We start from the raw sequence: 19,361 nt of genomic DNA on the forward strand, positions 1-19,361 counted from the left end.
CTACTTTTTGTAGGAAACTTTTCAAAAATACAAACCTGGTCCTCCTGAGGGGGATTCCTTTCCTTAGAAACTTCATGTTAGCCGATAAAATGATCAGGGAAATCCGTGTGTCTGGAAAAGAGGGGCACCCAGGCATTTCCCAAAGTCATCGCCAAATATTTCAAAGGATTTATTTCGAATAAGATGGGGCAAGCCACCCTTTGGTCTGTAGCAGATGATGTTAATTTGAAAATGCTACAGAATGGGTTTCTCCTCAACTCCTTTCATCATCATCTGACGGCCCTAGATCGACTTCCATGATTCAAAGTTCAGGCTGGTAACTTTTTTCTGAATGAGCAATTACCTTTTCCGTCTCAAAAGACGAATAATATTCATGAACCTTCATCTTAAAGTTCATTGAAAACATAAGCTTGGATACAAATTTAACGTCTCAGTTTTATTTAAATAGTTTTAGATGCACAACTTATAGCATATACATTAACTGACAATACATTACATTTTTTTTTGTTTTCGTTGGGCTCCTAAGCCAGTCGTTTCAAATCATTCACCACTTCTGGGATTGCAAGTAAATTACTGTAAATCTTGCTCTGTTCCGTCTGTCCCATGGCTAACATTCTCCACAAATGAGAGATTTTTGATGCACTCACCTGTGATAGTTATCACCACTCATTTGCGTGGTACTTTAAATTCCCAAGAAAATTACTGAGCGAATACCTTTTAGCTTAACGGGTCTAGCCCAAGCACTCTCAACAAAACTGATTCGGTCATTGAAATAGCATTTCAAATGTTACCAACTTCAGACCACCCGAGACAATGCAGAGCTGAAATTAGCAGTAATTGCAGGTAGCCAAAACAAACCCAATGCCACTTGAAGGGAATTTCAAAAAGAAAAAAAATCCCAGTCAGAGGCTCGAGCTATTGTACACTTATCACAAATTATGTTAAGTACTTTCTTTTAAAGGTAGAAGACCTGTTGCACTAGTTGGGTAATCAACAGCCTTGATACAAATTAGGTCCTTCTGTTGCCCAAGCACAGCTAGCAATCGAGTTTGCCCACTTCTCCCTTGATACCACAGAACGAGGGGGGCCTTCCCTCAGAAAAATTTTGGTACATTTTCCAGGTATCTGAGGCTAAAATCAGAAGTAGTCATTGGCTTCTTGGGGAGAGGCACCCTGTTGCTCTCCATTGAAAAGGGAGACGTGCGGCAAATGCACCTCCCCTTATCCAACACTGCATGACCAGAAGCCAGAAAAAAAGGGGCCATACATAACCTCCTCATCATTCACTGGTTTTGTAACCACAGCAACCCCACCCCCTCCCCAAAAACACGCTTACTACATGTATTTATACTGAATACAAAAGATTCAGTGTACACATCATACACTATCTATTCCAAGTGCTTTGTTAGTTTGCGCAAACTGTAAATTTCTGGACAATATTTTGACACCTATGTACAAATTCAACACAGAAATCTAAAAGTGGGACATGGCCCCTTATTAAATGCACCTCGTAAATACCATTTGCAAAGTGAAGTCAAGCTCTTGAAATCTGAGTCGATGGACAACTTGTTTCGAGAATGCTGTCAAGCCTATTTGAATGTTTCCCTCGAGCTCCGAAATCATTCAAACTTTTTTCAAGAAACACTGTCACACTAACAACAACAACCACTCAGTCCACTTGATTTCACTTTGGGCCCAGTCAGCAACGTGACGATAACTTTAACTGGGTGTCAAGTCTGATTGACTAAACTGTAGAAGATAACGCCCAGTTGACATCAACGAAAAGTTAGTGACTTAACTTGTTTTGAACAACAGGATACAGGTATTTAAATGTGCGCTTGTAGTCGATATTCCCTCATACCACCCCTCACAAGACGTCACCCCTCGAACTAAACTAGTAATTACGAACAAGGAGTGGCACCATATCAGTTTATAAACATTTGGGAGTTACAGTAGGTATGTATATGCTGTCAGTTCGACATATCCGTATCCATTTCATGATCTTACGTATGGTTATTTTGAATCCTTTCAACCATACGTAAAATCGATATGCAGGGGTGATTTTTTGATTTGCAGAAACTTGCTACTGTCCTACCATCACAGGAATAAGCATAGAGTGTTTTGATATTTACAGCTAGTGCTATTCATGGAGAAAACTAAAGGACAACTGCCATTGAAAGGACTGACCCCTAGTCCATCCCAAATATAGTTGACTCTAACCAAACGGGAGAACATGGCCTATTCACATTTGAAAATCGCAACATAGAAATTTCTAGGCACTAAGAAAGATAGCATCACACGAAGACTGGCTCATCATAATATTCCAGATGGATAATCGTTTTTCCAGGGTGGTCTTCTGGTCTGTAAAACCAAAAGCTTACAACAGGAGAGCCCGCAAACCGTCATATCTCATTTAATCATGGTTTGTCAAGTTATATCATGAGCAGCATGTTACATCTTGAACAGCCACGTGACATAATGGTTAGCCAATCTTGTTTCAAATAACCGGTGCTCTACGTGACAAAAAATTACAAAGTAAAACAATCGTTCATCATAAATTGTGCAATTTTTCAACAAACTAAGAGAAATCCCTTGAACATCAAATACAAACTGGTACATGTGACACCTCGGGACCACCCCTTTCTACAGGGCGACTTAAAACAAATGCCACGACAAAGTTTTTCAAACCAACGACCACAAAAAGGTGGTCATCTACACAGAACAGGCCAAAGAACCCTCAAACTGGAGTTCGATGAGGAGCAAACAAGCTCATATCGTTCAACACTTTGTTTTCTACCTTAAAAATTTGGCTAAAGGGAAAATCTTAGTCATTGCATTTCTGCTGAAAAACAGAGACTAAACACTAGCCAAGAGCCATGAGATGACCATTTTTGTTCACTACACAGAATCTGATGAACTGGGAAATAAAACTTAGCATTAATTTTCAAAAGTGGTCACCCACCACTTCTCATAGTTTGTGACTTGAATGCTCAAATATTACCAACAAAAATCTTGATACCCAATGAGCATTCATTAGTTTATTCAAATGAAAAATGTACCCCCCCCCCCCAAGATGTTGCAAATCGCATACACACCAATCTCTTTTACGAGGGGTCAAGTGTAGAAAGATGCCGAGAGCACAAATTGGTGGTTTGCAGCATGCCAATGTCCAACAATTACAATATTCTAAAGCCAAACTGCTCGAACTCGTGATCACTCAGAGTAGTCAGTCAGGTGAATTGAACTGGGAGACGTAGTCCGGACGTCCAGATTTTTGCGGGCAGGAAGTTCACACGCAATAGCCACACAAGGATTCAAGCACATTGGACCGGCTTCCTGGAAAAGAAGGAGATGAGAGATTGCAGAATTGTAGAGCAGCAGGTGAGAATGTCAACCCACCTTCACAAGGCCAGCCAGCGAACGGCCAAGAAGCACATCCATCATTACTGAACTTGGCGTATTCACAAATGCAACTTAGACATTGCAAAATTTCATCTTTAGTCCATTTCATGAGAAACACTTCTGCACATTGTTCTTCAAGAAAAGAAATTTACTTACTCATTGGTAATTGCACTGGTGTGATTTAAGCAAGATAGCTGTAGGTGTCCTTCTGTCCTTCCACACGCTCTAAGTATTCCTTCTCTATAAGAATGTCTATACATTTCTGAAAAGAGAGGTCAAAATTAGCATCAAGAACATGTTTCAAATTCCCTAAGAATACAACCAATCACGATACAATGGTGCCAACAGGAAATGCCCATCCACCTTCCGATGGATTAAACTTGTCAATTCCAAAACTCTCAGCCTGAAATGACCAGTAATAAGCTCAGCATAACTGTGATAAGACGTGTCTAGGTACCAAATTGGTCCAGCAAATCTCTCAGACGTACCTTGATTATAGGCACTCTTGGTTTAAATCTTGACGACAGTTGATTAAGGACCTCGGCCAGCAGCTGCTGATGTTTGAGCACTTTCCTCATCTTCATTATCCTGACAATGGCAGCCTGAAACAGCAAAAGCATATTTTACGCCAAGGCCAAAACATACCCAGTTAGTCGTGTTGCAAAGAAATAAAATCACACAGAATCAAACTAGTACAAGCCCTAATGTAGACGCAGAACATCACTAATCCACTCAACAATCCCGCACAGCTCATACCTGTATTAATAGTTTCCTGTCTTCTTCTATATGTTGATGTGTCGATTCCTGTTCTGCTTTCACCTCGGTCTTCATCGGCACATTGATGTTCACACGAAGCTTCCGGCTGAAAATGAGCAAATTACCAAAGATTTACTTTACCAAACGGCTAGCGTGACAGTTTATTTGTGACCACATCAAGATGCTCATTAGGCTAGAGCTTTTGCCTGGTACTAGGTGACAGACTGGTATTGGTTGTCTCACTTAACAATGCAAAGGAGGAGCTAGAAAGTAGGTCAAACCACGACAGCAGCCAGGTTTTGAATTTGATTGAATTAAGACCTGGGAATAGCTGGTGACAAGACCTCGAGATTGACAGCAAGACAAAGGAGTCTTCTTGGCCAGAATAGGTGATCATCAAACCCAGAATGCAATATACAATACAAATATATGATGATGAAGTGAGGAGAGCTAGAACTTGTTACTTACTTCTTGTATTGTAGGAATAATGAAAGAACCGAGCAGGGCTGGAGGTCGTTTTCATCATGCTCAGACACCAGCAGTTTAGATTTCAGCAGTATCTGCAGCACTTGGACTAACGTGTCCTGAAAAGGGAGACAGGGTCATGTAACAACAAGGAATGACAATCAGAATGGTCCGCACTTAGTTCCAAAGAGAAGTGATAGGATCAACACTGCCAAGAAATGTAAACTTCAAAATGTCTAAAGTTGGCGAGTCCCTACCTGTTTAATTTGTGTACTTTCTAACAACTGCTGGACTGAGAAACTATCTCCTTGGTTGTACTGTAATAATACGGCCATCTGAAACGTGGACGCCTGCAACAAATCAAGACCTAAGTGTTAGACTAAATGGCAATGTGACTGGATGGTTGTGCAGGCAAGTTCCCTCTGACCAAGGCTGTATGTTACCAGTCTTGGACATCTCACCAGGTTGTACTCCAAGTCCAATACACTGTAAACAGATAGAAGTTGGCGAATTCCTTCTTTCTTTCAATTGGTGATGGACTTATCATGTTTCCAGCCAATGCGCTTTGTACATATGATCAATGAGCATATTCCTACCTGTAAAGTGTATCTGTTTTTGAAACAATTTGTGACCAGTTCTCCCTTCGACATCTGATAAAGCCACATGAGTTTGCGGCCGCTGTGTTGGCTACCGTAGAATGTCGTAAACCGCTGGAAGCTGCGCTCTAATTCTATCGGTAGGACAAATGAACACGACTGTTGGAATGGCCACGAGCCTGAACTTAGCACCTGGATGCAGAAGTCAACTGAAAGAGAAAGCATTCTTTCATTAGTTCATGAAACACAATACAGACGACAGCAACAACCGTTTCAGTGCGTTCCCGCGACTTAGATCAGCTTGTCTTCTGGTTGGGTACATAGATCGAGTGAAAACTGCTGCTAGTGGCTGAGACATCTGTGGTTCAAGAAGTGGTTCTCAGCCGCACTAGAAAACGGTCAAGCAGTCCAACCACTTACTGTTACACATGTAGGTTGAATTCCTGTTTTCACCAGTTTGCTCATGGGCTGCTTACTAGTCTATTGGCCTTGACGAATCCTGCACTAACGTCAGTGGATTAGAAATGGATATTTTTCCAGTGTGAATCACAGTTGGCCACAGTTGTGGCCAAGAGTAAGCTATATCCTTGTTTTGACGAAGGGATTTTCAGTTATAACATTTCGACTTACTGTCTAAGGGTTCTCCCGAGTTCTGCAGATGTCTCTTGAACTGCTCATTAAGATCTTTGCTCACTCCAATATCCTGGAACATGCGCTGCAATTTGGAGGTGTACTCGAAACCGCACGCCTGCTTCAGTTTTGAGATCATGCTAGCCTCAGCATCATCGCTAGCCGACATGTGCTGTACCAGCCGCTTTGCGAGCATCTTGCTATAGAACTTCTGGAACACATCCTTGTCTTCGATGTATTTAAACACAACCATCTGAAGAAACACGGTAACATAATTGGCATCAGCGTATTGAAGTGTGGCTTGAAATTATTCTCTGGAAGCTTTTTCTTACATGAACTGATATCATTGTTACCCTCTGAAGTCTCAAAGTTTCCATGAAAAGTTCTCGCTCCGAGTTAGCTTGAAGTCCTTTAACAACTGAAAACCGTCAGATGACAAACGATTTAACCGGGAAATACTTACAACTTGATTTAATGTATCCTCCAATTCTTGTTCTTCTGGATTCTTTGAACTGGAAGAGAATGAAGATAATGCTTCAGGTGGCATTGCAAACTTCTCCAGAAGGGGTCAATAACACAATGGCGGTCACAATTATGCTTCGATTTTAACATTACCTACCACAATTTATGAAGTTTTGTTGCATGGACATCGACTTTGGTGTTGGATACTTTTTAAGAAGTCCACCAGCTGAAATGCTGCTACCTTACCTTTTCTTTAAGAGGAGATCACAGTAACGTGCCAAGAGCTCTGGTGACTTGCTGGAAGAATTTGCCATCCGCGTGACGGCGTTATTATTGATAAAGCGGCCGCAAGCCTTATCCAACGCTGCAACGAAGCCAGCGTCGTTGTTGAAGGCAGTCATCACGAGGGCATTGTACTTCTTGTGGACGTCGAGTATCGTCTGTACATATACTTTGGGGTCCTGGAATGTGAGAGTGCAAGGTAAGCCTTGATGTTTATAGTTACTGATGACCAAATAACTTACTCAGCTCTGATTATCACCAAACCAATAGGGGTTGCTACGGATCACAGACTACATGAGCGCTTCAAAAGCATCACACTCGCACTCCTCGATTAGAGCTTCTCAATCAGAAGCTGACGCTTGAAGAGTTAATCCTCTGACTTACATTATGGGCTGCCTCGCCACACTTCTCGATCGCTGACAATCCCTGGTTGTGGATGTGTGTCTCTAACAGAGACTTCAGCTCACCAAGGCCATCCTGGATCCGCGACACGAGTTGGTACATACGACCAAGATCTAAAATCAGAAACAACGAATTTGATTGGAATAATTGGAATGGAGAGCCAGTGGCTTCCCAGACTCGGGGCTTGACACTGAAGATTGTGAGGGCAAGGCAAAACAGGTTTTAGGGCAGGGTATTTTGTTTTTTGGCTTCAACCAAATGGAATGTCACCAAGGCAAAATGCTTGTCAGATTCAGGCTTGTTTTCAACCAATTTAAGACTGCTTGGCAAAGGAAATTCTTGATGATGTTATGATTGTGTTTTATCTCTACAATCTATTCTAATAATCCAACAGCCATAATTTCTCAGAATGCATCAGAAGTGCTAGTGGTTTTACAGTAAGAGCACCTGGACAGATTTCATTGCCCTTATTACCTACCATCATTCTTATCATCATTCAACAAATTCTGGAACTCTGAGTGGAATATTTCGAGATGTTTCTCGATCAGTACTTTCTCACAGACCCTGGCCAGACTGTCGTATGTGCTCTCATGAAGGTAGACCTGCACCCTTCGTTGTTCTTCTACCAATCGGGCCTCTGCCTGGAAGAGAGAATTGTCAACGTTTGGGGTCATTTTGAGGTGAACATTTTTCTTAGGGATAACTTTGAGACCTTATCTCTTTTTAAGAGTGTTACAACAAGTTTCAATATTACAGGCCTTTGACCTATTTTTGAGCTATTAGCCATATTACACTTACCTTCTTCATGTACTCGGTGACAGGGTTTTGTCGGAGAAACTCGGTGCTCTCACGTGTGTAGAACGTTTCCGTGTCCTCCAGGAAGTGACTCTCAAAATGATCTTTATAAACCGTTAACGTGGGACCTTTCGAGGTGGGCTCCTCTTCATTCAGACCCAATTCAACTGGAAACAATATGAACACATTACTAAACAACAGTGCTTTCAACATTCTTGTCCGAGGATAGCGGCAAATTGATCTTTCCTTAGTGGCTTGAGATTCTGTGCCTACTATTATTGCAAATTGAGTCATCCAGACATGTTTTTGATGGGTCGCCTCTAAGTAAGGCTAAAAATTAACAATCCCACAATTAAGAGAAGTGTTAACAAGGTACGTATATTCCCCTGGCCAGCAAAAATTTGTACAAGAGAGCAATCTCACCATAGCAATTGATTACTCCGCTGACTAATCTAGTGTTGATGGTCTCCCCACTCCTCTCGCGCTCGATCAACTTCAACACGGCATTTGTCACCTGCTTGTTTAATTGTTTGAACAAATTGTCTCTCCAAGTGACAAGTGCAAGCTGGAAATAAGATCATATTCATATATCAACAATCCGTCTTCAACTAACTGTCTATAACAAACAAATTTCACTTACAAAGTGACTCTTGGATGGATCACTGCAGTTTTGTCTGTGTCCTTGAGCAAGACAGTTTACCCTACTTGCTTCTCCCTTACTCAGGTAATGGGTACCAGGCTTGCCCGAGGAGTAAACTTACAAGGCTTGCCTGAGGAGTAAACTTACAAGGCTTGCCCGAGGAGTAAACTTACAAGGCTTGCCTGAGGAGTAAACTTACAAGGCTTGCCTGAGGAGTAAACTTACAAGGCTTGCCTGAGGAGTAAACTTACAAGGCTTGCCTGAGGAGTAAACTTACAATGGACCAGCATCCTGCCAAGAGGGACTGAATAAGTCTTAGGCACTTAATGATAAAGAAACCAGGACAAGATCTGGCTCAGATGAGCTGTTCTGCTGCTCAGACGAGAGCCAAACAGACTAATACACCATCATGGAATACTTACAGAATAAATCTCATAGATTCCCTTCCTGCCCTCGTCACATTCTCTCCGCACCCAGTGTCGGTTGAGATATGCGCACACCCCATTTAACACCTTGCTGGAGAACTGATACTCTTCCCACTGTTGGGTGTAGAACTTCAGCACAATCTCATCCATGAAATCCTGTCCATCCTGAAATAACAAGGAAAGGAATATATCTTTATTGTAGGCCACCTATCTAAAAATACAAAGATAGTCCAGACGTAGTTTAAGGGAGACTTCACAATAGGAGTCAAGCTGTCAAGTGTAAATGGGAGGAACATTTTCTTCCAATTTGAAAGTTACAGAGTGTCCTCACTGAAGACAGATGAGACAGGCAGCATCCACAGGCACTTCCAGCTATCTGCCAACTCACCTTCCTTAGATTCTCCAGGTAATTTTTCAGGAACTCCCTTAGCCGTCTGTAGAGCTCAAGACCAACTATTTGTGCCCCACCCTGCGGCTGACCCTTCTTGGACTTGGAAGTGGGCGTCCTTTGCTGACCTTGATTAGACTGGTGGACACTTGTGCAGTAATTATAAACATGTCTGGGTGTGGTCAAGGAATGAATTTTAAATTGTTGCGAAAAGGCAGAACAGGATATTGAGGAAACGCTCTCTATTATTTTGATAATTTGAACATGAGTTAATGGTTCTGGCTCCGAGTGAACATTAAGGTTTGGGTAGTCAGTAAGGTCCAGGCTGGAATTCACTTCAGAATGAAGAGTAGATGTTTCTTTTTCAACAATGATATGAAGAACACTGAGGGTGCGACTTTACTTAGGGCTTTGATAGCAGAAAATTCAGGGAGGTGGAGCCAAGGCAACTATTCGTCTATGACGCTGTGCAAGCATAAAAGCACTTATTACTTAATATAAGTTATCAGTGCAACAGTTTAAAACCGTTGTGGAATCGAACCAAAAAGTTAAGGCATGTTTCTCCTCCAGCATGAAGAGACTGAATAAGGATACGTGTAAAGTTCCATGTAACGATTCTTCTTCATACTCTGTCGTTTATAGACATGGTCTATTCCAGATTTTAGATCATCCCATATCTGGTCCAATCCTATTTGCCTCAGACCATGCGGGTTAGATCCACCACCGCCACGCGACACACTGGCCATGTTTGCCTTGGAAGGATTTCACAGGAATATCAAGCCTTTTGTTGCTTTCTTAACGGCAGATTGATTATTATCTATTCAAAATCCTGATCTGAAATGGAAAAGAAACTTGAGACCTTATTATGAGCACCATAGAATAATGTGACATGTCCTAGTATTGCCGTTACCGTAAGAGGTGTGTTGCAATTTAAACAACAGAATTGTTACTGTTAGGACCCGACATGAAAACGGACAAGGCCAATGGTTTGCGCACTTTGACTAGTAAAGCCATCTTTTCCATTGGTGTCTAACCATGAATGTAGGCCAAGCTAGCTTCAACGTCATTTTCAAGTAAGGGGCGTATTCTCATCATGATTCATAACGATACAGTAGCTTCACAACACCTGTCGACACGAAAAAATAGGAACACTACACACCATGCATGCTACAGTTATACACTGCCTGCATGCAGACTGCCACTGCCAGTCACCGAGGGTCAGCACGGTCAAATAGCAACCACAGTGCACGGCAAGAAACGAGGATAGAGGACAATCAAATCACCCATCTCTTATCTAAATATTTCGACCGAACTAGACTCCACCACCGAGTTTCACAAGCGGAAATGGGTCTTCATCAGATTTTTTGTTGGGCACACAACAAAAATGGCGGATCAACTTCGAAGTCGGGGGAGTTTGTCATACAAAATTCTTTGAAGGGAAACATCGGGGCTTATTATGTGGATTTTGGCGTACTAATTTTCTTCTTTGCAATTACCATTATTGATTTAGAAGATTTAGAACCAATTCTTTTATAAAAAAATGCTGTAAAACACTTTATTCCGCGATCATTCTTTCCACCAAATCCGATCCAGTCCAATAAATTGTTGTTTCACGCAATTTCACGCGGTGACCCCGAGATCTGGGTGAGAACGCGGAAACTGCTGACGTTGTACGCAAGTGGGTTTCACTTTTTGGATTTCCTTGGGAACAAAATTACTATTTTCTCTAGAATTACACAAACTATTTTCTTGAAATTTCATTATTGGGTGCAGTGAAACTATATATATCTTTTGCCACCAGTTTTGATAAGTGGCGTGCATTGAAATTCTTTTGTGCATCATCAAAACCTGTTGTTTTCATCATCTGTTTACAATTGTTCTTGTTTATTGACCTCTCAACCAAGGGCCACATCGTCATAACCAGATATACGAAGCCAGAACGACCTGTGCATTGTCACTGTGGTTCTCGTGACTCGTGACTCACAATTGCTTAACTGTAAAACAAATCATATCTTGTCAAGTCTTCGAACAGAGCACACCACTCACCAGACTATCAGACCAACCACAATTAACAGGAGACTACGTCACTGTGACTGTCACTGAACGTCATATTCTAAAAAAAAACGAAACATGGGTAAGAAATAGAAGAATTCTAGCTGAATACTAGGCCTAGGCACATTGACATTGTATGATAGTATGTCATGTATATCACGACTAAGCCAAATCCTGTGCTAATTTCAATTGTAATGTAGGTTTAGGCCTCTGCATACAAGGGCACATCCTGAGATACAGGTTTTTGATACTCCTACATCGTATACAAAATATCGAGAGGCGGAGTATATACTCAGACAAACAGTAACTTTGGACATGGAGGTATTATTAATACCTCCATGCTTTGGAAGAGACATGAGGCGAAATTGAAGGTTGTTAATTTCTCTATTTTTCACCTGCAAAAGAACCTTCTATTTCATGAGTTTCTTCAATTCTTCTTTCAACAACAGGAAATGACCAATCAAGGAGCAACTCTTCTAATACTAGTCCATGTAAGTTCATCAAAAAGAATTCGAAAGGTCTGCATGACATTTTTGACAAGAATTTGTAGCTTGGATGTGCTCTCAACCCAAACAAGCATGGTGGAATGCTAACATGGTTGATTGTGATTCAAACATATTTTGTGATGTAACATAATAACATATATTCTAACATGTGTATGAAGGAGCTATTGTGGCATGATTGACAATTTCCTTCCAGACACATTCGATACGTACTCTGCCTGGAAGATATAATATTTTACCCAAATTACCTTCATAGAGTTGCTCCATCCGTCAAGATGAATTCCACACTGCTTGATCACCTAGAAGTTCCAAAAACTCTTCTGTTGGCTTTCAGATGATTGCAAGTCCCCCCCCCCCCCCCCCCCATCAGTAGTCAATCCTTATAACAAGACTTTGACTCCGGGGGTCCCCTCCCTGTTTGGAAATATATTGGTGTTAATGGATGATTCCAAAGCTTACCATCTTTGATATTCATAGTGGAACTCTGGTGTTTTTTGATCCAATCAATATTTGTCTTTTCCAGCCCACTCCCAGAACCAAAAAGGCAGATCGCCCTACCCACAGCAGCAACAGGCAAGGGGCTACCCAGCCCAGCAGCCAATGCAGCAACAAGGAGGTAAGGGAACAAGTCTGATAGTTTGGCGATAGGAATTTGAAGAAGGTGTTACATGCCAAGTAATCTTGGAATGATTTTTACATATCTTTTGACATGTTTGAGTTCTTGTCCCTGTCCCTGCCCTGCACTTATTGGTTTTGGGCACCTCAAGGTTCAAACATGATTTGATCCGTTAAGAACCTCATGGTTTGATTTCTGTAACCTAATTGAAAGTATTTGGTAGGTTGAGGCATAAGACTAAGAGAGGGATATGCATCCTTGTGGATAATGAAGAAATTCCACCAAAAATCAGGACTTTTCAAACACAGTCAGTGATACTACAAAATCCTTTGATAATGATTGACCGGTTGCCTCAAAATTCCAAGGCTGGAAAGGTGATTACAGGGATTCTGACAGTTCGAGGAGATGTTTCTGCACAATAGTTCATGATGCATCCCAGCATTACACCGGATACAGAAATTGTTTAAACTTATGATGGTGGCAGCCACTTCTCCTGATTGAAAGAGTTAACCTGCTTCTATTCATTCTTCAGTTCAGGTCGCCGGGTACCCAACTGCACCATACCCGGGGCAGAGAATACACCCATACCCGGGAGGAGTCCCAGGTTTTTAACCCTCTAGTATCCAGTGCTGTTCCTGCGTCATTTGTAAATAAATATTGTGTGAAAGCTTTGAATTTTTCTGTGATATCGGAAACAGGTTGCTCTCGCTGTTTGTGCTGTAAAAAAATATGTGTTTTCTTAAAATGATGAAGTGTTGTCCTCAGCTTCCAGTTCGAGTAAACGGTTGCCTTGTAAATTTTATTTTATTGCTGCAACTGAACATTTTATGCCCCCCCCCCCTCCAGGAAGAGGGGCATGAAGTCATGATCACAATGTCTATTGAGAACTTCTGAATCTGTCACAGGCTTACACCCCGCTTCCTCTTTCAGGAGTTTTAGACGTAGAGGCCAAATTCTTCTAGCCAGATTCTCTCCGATAGAATATAGACCAAAAATGTTGTATATTTCTTTTAACAAATATTGAAAGATGCAGTCCAGTATGTCCGACCACAAGCCATGTAAAATATGTTTAGAGTCACAGAAATTTCCCACATAAGTACATACTGGCAGTCACAAATACCTACTGGTATGCAAAATTGCAATCATTTGTTGGATAATTTGCATTTCTTGCAGCCAAAGGCACAAACCTTTTAGACTCTGCAGTTACAGCTATCAACAAATTTGAATAAACAGTTACAGCTATGCACACATTTGAATTGTGATTCAGACTAGTATGTACCATGTACAACCATTCCATTTTGGAGTCGGGATCACATTATGCCTTAATAGAACTTACAGTAGAACTTGTCTCCTACAAAGAGAAAGATATCAGTCGCCCTCAAATATACATTTTTTTCCAGGTTACCCAGGACAGCCCTACCAACAGGCACCCTACCCCGGACAGGCGCCTTATCAAGGACAGGCTGGTCCAGCCTTCCCAAATGAACCACCACCGCCATATTCACAGGTAAGGACATTATGTTGACCTTCCGTTCAGCACCAGTAGTCCCGTTTCCAAGGTCCCACTTCAAAAGTTGCATATTGGTCACTTTATAGCATGCAGTACTGATAGTGTAGTAGCCTACAGTTCACTGACCTGTATTTGTTGCGCAACAAAAGTTTTTGTAACTCTACACATGATACATTTGTATGTTAGCAAAGCAAGCCTTATAACATCAAATTTGTTTGCAGGGACAAGGCAACTACCAACCCCAATACCAATACCGACCACCAGCGCCAAACCAGACTGTTGTAGTTCAGGGTGGATTTGATGCTGGTGCCAGGTTCGGACCTGGACAATCTACTAATATTCCTGTAAGTAAATTTCTATTCTCCAGTTGAACCCATTTGCAATAACAGTCAGTGCTTTGTGACAGTAAAAAATACTTGCCATTATTTTCACCACACATGTATATATATCTATTCACCGTCTGTCTATTTACAGCCACCACCACCAGGGTGCATGCCAAATGCTGCGCAGATGGCGACAGCTCAAGGCCAGAATGTCGTCGTTACCCAGCGTCCTGGCGACTTTTGGACAGGTGGATCTGATGGCGGTTACACGATCTGGTAATGGAGACGAAATCGTTTGAATATTTTTACGGAGCACAGCAACTTGATCACAAGCAAGCTTCATTTCGACATTAGGAGTTGATCTTTATGATTTTAAAAGGGGCATATGGGATGTCTCAGTTTTAGAAAGAGATAAACGACATGTAGAAAATGATTATCTTTAGTAGCTCTGATTAGCTGTGAATGAATTTTAGCAGTGAAGAAGTTTTGCTGCTGTGAACGACCTTGTGGGTTACAATGACCCCTTTGCACAAAATTCCACCCAAGTGATCTTATTCATGTCTAGTGTAACTTAACTTGTACATTTATAGTGTTTCACGTGGGCCTATTACACCCGAAACAAACAATATAATGACTGAAATTACTCCTCTAGGGTCAATTAATATGAAATTTTAGTCGAATCTCACTATCTGTACTCCATTGATATTCATTTTGATGCAATCTGACTCTGACATAAGTACAAATGTCAAGCAAGGCAGTCTCTTACTCTGATGGATGATCATCACCAGCATCTGACTGGCAGGAACAAAATTTCATTGGTTGGTTGCTAGTGACCAAACGCTCGGCTTCAACTCTTGAAAATCTGTCACTTAGAACTCTGGGATTGTAAATATTGTGCTCCTTATTTAAGACACGTTTCATTTCCTCAACTAACGAAAAAAGTTATAGAGGTTTCAGAATGGATTTTGATGGGTATAATTGTTGTATCATTGTACATACTTTGTAGATAGTCTTTCACATAGTTGCCTATCCAGATAAACGTATTATCCAGATTCTTCATAATCTTATACCTAAATTCTAATATGCATGAAATCAATTAGGCAGATTGTGGTTTGTTCTGACACGGACTAACTCCTTTGTTTGACGTCCGTCCATGGAAAATGTACACCATGACATAGAGAATTTCAACTTCTTTGTAAATTGTCTGACTATGCACTATATTTCAAATCAGCTATTTCTTGGTGTCTTTTAGTGCTATCTTCAAGTTACCTGTGAAAGAGTGCCTACCCCGTGTTCTCCACAATGCCCTTCGTCCAGGCCCACCACTTAAAATTGTTGACACTTTAGCACCCTAAAAGTTTGCAAAACACTGGGTAGGTAATGGTTTTCTTTCAGAACACTTTGACAGACTTTGCTGCCAGCTTGGGAAAAACTGAAATGGAATCTAAATTGTGTTAAAAACATGGCTACAACACTCAGTCAAAGAAATTTCGAATGGAGAGCACTGGTTACCATCTGTAATTTGACTACTGGTAGCATAGTTTTAACTGCATGTCTTCGAGCACACGGACTTGTTATTCTTTTCTATAAATATGTGACTGTTACACAGAACTGTCTATCAAACTTAATTGTTGATCGAATAATGCCTTATGTTCATTGTTTACATACGCAGCAATAAAGGCACATTCCACATACCAGTAATTGGTTTTCAGTATTATTGAAATATTTTTAGGTAAAAAAATCTTGTACTTGTAATTAACAGTAAATCAAATGAGCTGTTTCTTTAATGGATAACTTTATGTCTAAATGTCAGCGACCTCTGATATATGTGAATAAATGTGTATAATTGAAAATAATAAATCTATTGTATAATATTACGATGATTCGTCAGTCTGTGAAACTTTGGTTGAGAATTGTTTTCTCCTGGTCTTGTGTGGGTTACGTATGTTGTCTGATGAGTGTCCAAGGCAACATGGTCCGGCTTGAGATTGTGACTTCGCCAAGAGAGAGGCAAGGGGCCATGCAAGGAGGGAGATGAATGTCCCATTGTTGTGTTATGGTGTCTCTTCCTGGGTTGTGCTTGTCGCTGATTAGTGTCCAAGGCAACGTTGTCCAGATTGAGATTGTGACCTCGCCAGGAGAGAGGCAAGGGGACATGCAAGGAGAGACATGAATGTCCCATTGTTGTGTTATGGTGTCTCTTCCTGGGTTGTGCTTGTCGCTGATTAGTGTCCAAGGCAACGTTGTCCGGCTTGAGATTGTGACCTCGCCAGGAGAGAGGCAAGGGGCCATGCAAGGAGAGACATGAATGTCCCATTGTTGTGTTATGGTGTCTCTTCCTGGGTTGTGCTTGTCGCTGATTAGTGTCCAAGGCAACGTTGTCCAGATTGAGATTGTGACTTCGCCAGGCCTAGGCGAGAGGCAAGGGGCCATGCAAGGAGAGACATGAATGTCCTATTGTTGTGTTATGGTGTCTCTTCCTGGGTTGTGCTTGTTGCTGATAAGTGTCCAAGGCAACATTGTCCAGATTGAGATTGTGACTTCGCCAGGAGAGAGGCAAGGGGACATACAAGGAGAGACATGAATGTCCCATTGTTGTGTTATGGTGTCTCTTCCTGGGTTGTGCTTGTCGCTGATTAGTGTCCAAGGCAACGTTGTCCGGCTTGAGATTGTGACCTCGCCAGGAGAGAGGCAAGGGGCCATGCAAGGAGGGACATGAATGTCCCATTGTTGTGTTATGGTGTCTCTTCCTGGGTTGTGCTTGTCGCTGATTAGTGTCCAAGGCAACGTTGTCCGGCTTGAGATTGTGACCTCGCCAGGAGAGAGGCAAGGGGCCATGCAAGGAGGGACATGAATGTCCCATTGTTGTGTTATGGTGTCTCTTCCTGGGTTGTGCTTGTCGCTGATTAGTGTCCAAGGCAACGCTGTCCGGCTTGAGATTGTGACCTCGCCAGGAGAGAGGCAAGGGGCCATGCAAGGAGAGACATGAATGTCCCATTGTTGTTTTATGATGTCTCTTCCTGGGTTGTGCTTGTCGCTGATTAGTGTCCAAGGCAACGTTGTCCGGCTTGAGATTGTGACCTCGCCAGGAGAGAGGCAAGGGGCCATGCAAGGAGAGATATGAATGTCCCATTGTTGTGTTATGGTGTCTCTTCCTGGGTTGTGCTTGTCGCTGATTAGTGTCCAAGGCAACGTTGTCCAGATTGAGATTGTGGTTCACTAGGAGACCAACAAGGAACATACAAGGAGAGATTTGAATGTCCCAATGTTGTCAATTGCGATGGCTCCTCCAGGCAGAACATGATGCTGATATTGATTTCAAATATTGACCGAGTTGTGTCAGTGACGGTCGGTTACAGAGAATATTCAGACCTCAAAAGGATTGGCGACAACTCCTTGTTTGAAATGTGGGGCTTCAGTTATGAAAACACTGGAGATTATACAGCGTTGAAGCGGTCCATGTCCCCCTATCGGTAAAAGTGGCGTTAAATGCGTTCTCATTAATATCCCGAGTACGGGTCCACCATAGAACCAACGTTTTTATGCCTGATGGATGTGAGACCAGTCGCCCAAGTTAAGAGTGAACTTGTCTCTGCATTCTGGTTGTGATTTGTCCTCGAAAGACCATGTTTCGTAGTGGTAGATGTTAACAAGATTTGCCCTGATGACCTTTTGATTTGATATAAGATAATAGACCATGGAGATTAAGGCCGAGGTGCAGGGCCGTATTTAACTTTTTTGTCCAGGGGGGGCAGTGAGATAGATCGCCGAAGGCGATGTGCATATGCGCCGCAGGCGCATCCGAATGGGGGGGTCTGGGGGCTCTCCCCCAGAAAAATTTGAAAATAAAAGGTCTGAAATGGCATTTTCCTGGCATTTGGAAGTGTGAATCAATAGTATTTTTACTCTAAAAAAGGACCACTTTTATGAAGTATTTTACGAAAATACCACATTTGGACAGAAAATGTTAATTTTCATAGTTTTAATTGTGCAGGATACCGTTAACAAGCAATAACAAGCTAGTCTTTACCTAATGTTGCATCATTGTGTATAACCATAGAAGACTAGGGTCAGGGCACTGGACTGGTCAGATTATCAGGCTATCATGCTGGTAAAAATACGGCTAAGATTAGTTTGTCTTTTTATTACTGTCTGAAAATTTTTTTTTCAACATTTATTGCACAGGGGGGGCAGCTGCCCCCCCTGCCCCCCCTCTAAATACGGCCCTGAGGTGCAAGCGGTCTTTGTTTAAAGACAATAGACAGTGTATTGGGTTAATACTGCAGTGTCTTTCAACTGCCTGCTATGGGACGGAATAACGCACCAGAACGATCAACGCGCATACCATATATGCAACATGTCTTGACTGAATGCAAAAGGGTTAACTGGTACATGTATATATAATATTCTCAATTCTGTCATTTAATTTAATTTTTTCAAAAATTTCTTTCTGAGCATATGCGGAAACCGTTTCTGGTCTGATATCACTTTAGATTTCATAAAAATCTCCACTACTAAAAAGGTGAGAGCCAAAAAGCGAGGTCTGTGAAGTCTTTGGTCTGTAGAATAGACCCTGCCCCCAACTGACAACTCCACCTCCACGGAACTCAAACTTCAACGTGAGTTAATTGTAATCTTACTCTCTAATACATGTAATAGTGTCTAAAAACAATATTCAGTTAATGGAATTACACTTTTTTTCCATTACTGTTTGCTTAATATTGCCCTACTGCCTTTTTCAGGAATCAATTTTGAGCATTATGTTTACAACGTAGTTATTATAACCCCGGCCCCCTCACTCAAAATTTTTTGTGACCGCATGCGCGTACGGGAAATGTACGGAAAAGGGTCACTTTTTCAGGTTTGAGGTACGGAGAAAACCCCGTTCAAACCATGAAGAAAGGGTCAATTTTGCCGATCAGTTCCGTTCAATTTCTGTAAAAAGGGTATGCAGAGAGTCCCATTTATGTGCGCCCCGTATTTTAGGGTCCACACCCCGTATTTAAGGGCATCCTTTTTGTTCGGTAAACGACCACGCCGCAGACACGTGCTTTCTCCCGGTTTTTCTCCATCAACGAGGACCCCTACTTAAGGGGTCTATCATTTTCTGTGTT

At 41.7% G+C, this 19,361-nt stretch overlaps 2 protein-coding genes across 3 annotated transcripts; one reads left to right on the plus strand and one right to left on the minus strand.

The window, feature by feature from the left end:
* Nucleotides 1-415: 415 nt before the first annotated feature.
* Nucleotides 416-10,847, minus strand: LOC135498461 (cullin-1-like). Its single transcript, XM_064788728.1, has 18 exons — nt 10,740-10,847; nt 9,838-10,077; nt 9,244-9,415; nt 8,853-9,020; nt 8,214-8,355; nt 7,794-7,957; nt 7,474-7,636; nt 6,978-7,108; nt 6,558-6,772; nt 6,313-6,361; nt 5,850-6,102; nt 5,220-5,428; nt 4,881-4,973; nt 4,627-4,742; nt 4,159-4,264; nt 3,891-4,004; nt 3,559-3,664; nt 416-3,336 (listed from the first exon to the last, which is right to left on the minus strand). Exons 2-17 carry the CDS (start codon nt 9,987-9,989, stop codon nt 3,584-3,586), a joined length of 2,328 nt encoding a protein of 775 aa, XP_064644798.1. The 5' UTR covers nt 9,990-10,077; nt 10,740-10,847; the 3' UTR covers nt 416-3,336; nt 3,559-3,583.
* Nucleotides 10,848-10,931: 84 nt separating this feature from the next.
* On the plus strand, nt 10,932-16,124 carry LOC135498462 (DAZ-associated protein 2-like). Of its 2 annotated transcripts, XM_064788729.1 has the most exons (6): nt 10,932-11,377; nt 11,745-11,786; nt 12,322-12,414; nt 13,815-13,921; nt 14,146-14,268; nt 14,399-16,124. In XM_064788729.1, the coding sequence occupies exons 1-6, from the start codon at nt 11,374-11,376 to the stop codon at nt 14,525-14,527; spliced, it is 498 nt and encodes a 165-aa protein (XP_064644799.1). In that variant the 5' UTR covers nt 10,932-11,373; the 3' UTR covers nt 14,528-16,124. The 2 variants fall into 2 exon arrangements, with proteins under 2 accessions (XP_064644799.1, XP_064644800.1); XM_064788730.1 differs by lacking the exon at nt 11,745-11,786 and having other exon boundaries at nt 10,935-11,377.
* The last annotated feature ends 3,237 nt before the right edge of the window (nt 16,125-19,361 follow it).

The sequence above is a fragment of the Lineus longissimus genome, chromosome 13, assembly GCF_910592395.1.
Source record: "Lineus longissimus chromosome 13, tnLinLong1.2, whole genome shotgun sequence".
NCBI lineage: Eukaryota > Metazoa > Nemertea > Pilidiophora > Heteronemertea > Lineidae > Lineus > Lineus longissimus.

Bases quoted from the DNA above. Each gene is read 5' to 3' on its own strand.
- LOC135498462 (XM_064788729.1), top strand. The intron at 11,787-12,321 runs GTAAGTTCATCA...TGTCTTTTCCAG, and splicing joins CTCTTCTAATACTAGTCCAT to CCCACTCCCAGAACCAAAAA. The intron at 12,415-13,814 runs GTAAGGGAACAA...ATTTTTTTCCAG, and splicing joins GCCAATGCAGCAACAAGGAG to GTTACCCAGGACAGCCCTAC.
- LOC135498461 (XM_064788728.1), bottom strand. From the start codon at position 9,989: ATGGCCAGTGTGTCGCGTGGCGGTGGTGGATCTAACCCGCATGGTCTG. The intron at 6,773-6,977 runs GTAAGTCAGAGG...CTCACATTCCAG, and splicing joins GTGGCGAGGCAGCCCATAAT to GACCCCAAAGTATATGTACA. The intron at 6,103-6,312 runs GTAAGTATTTCC...GTGTTTCTTCAG, and splicing joins AGGATACATTAAATCAAGTT to ATGGTTGTGTTTAAATACAT.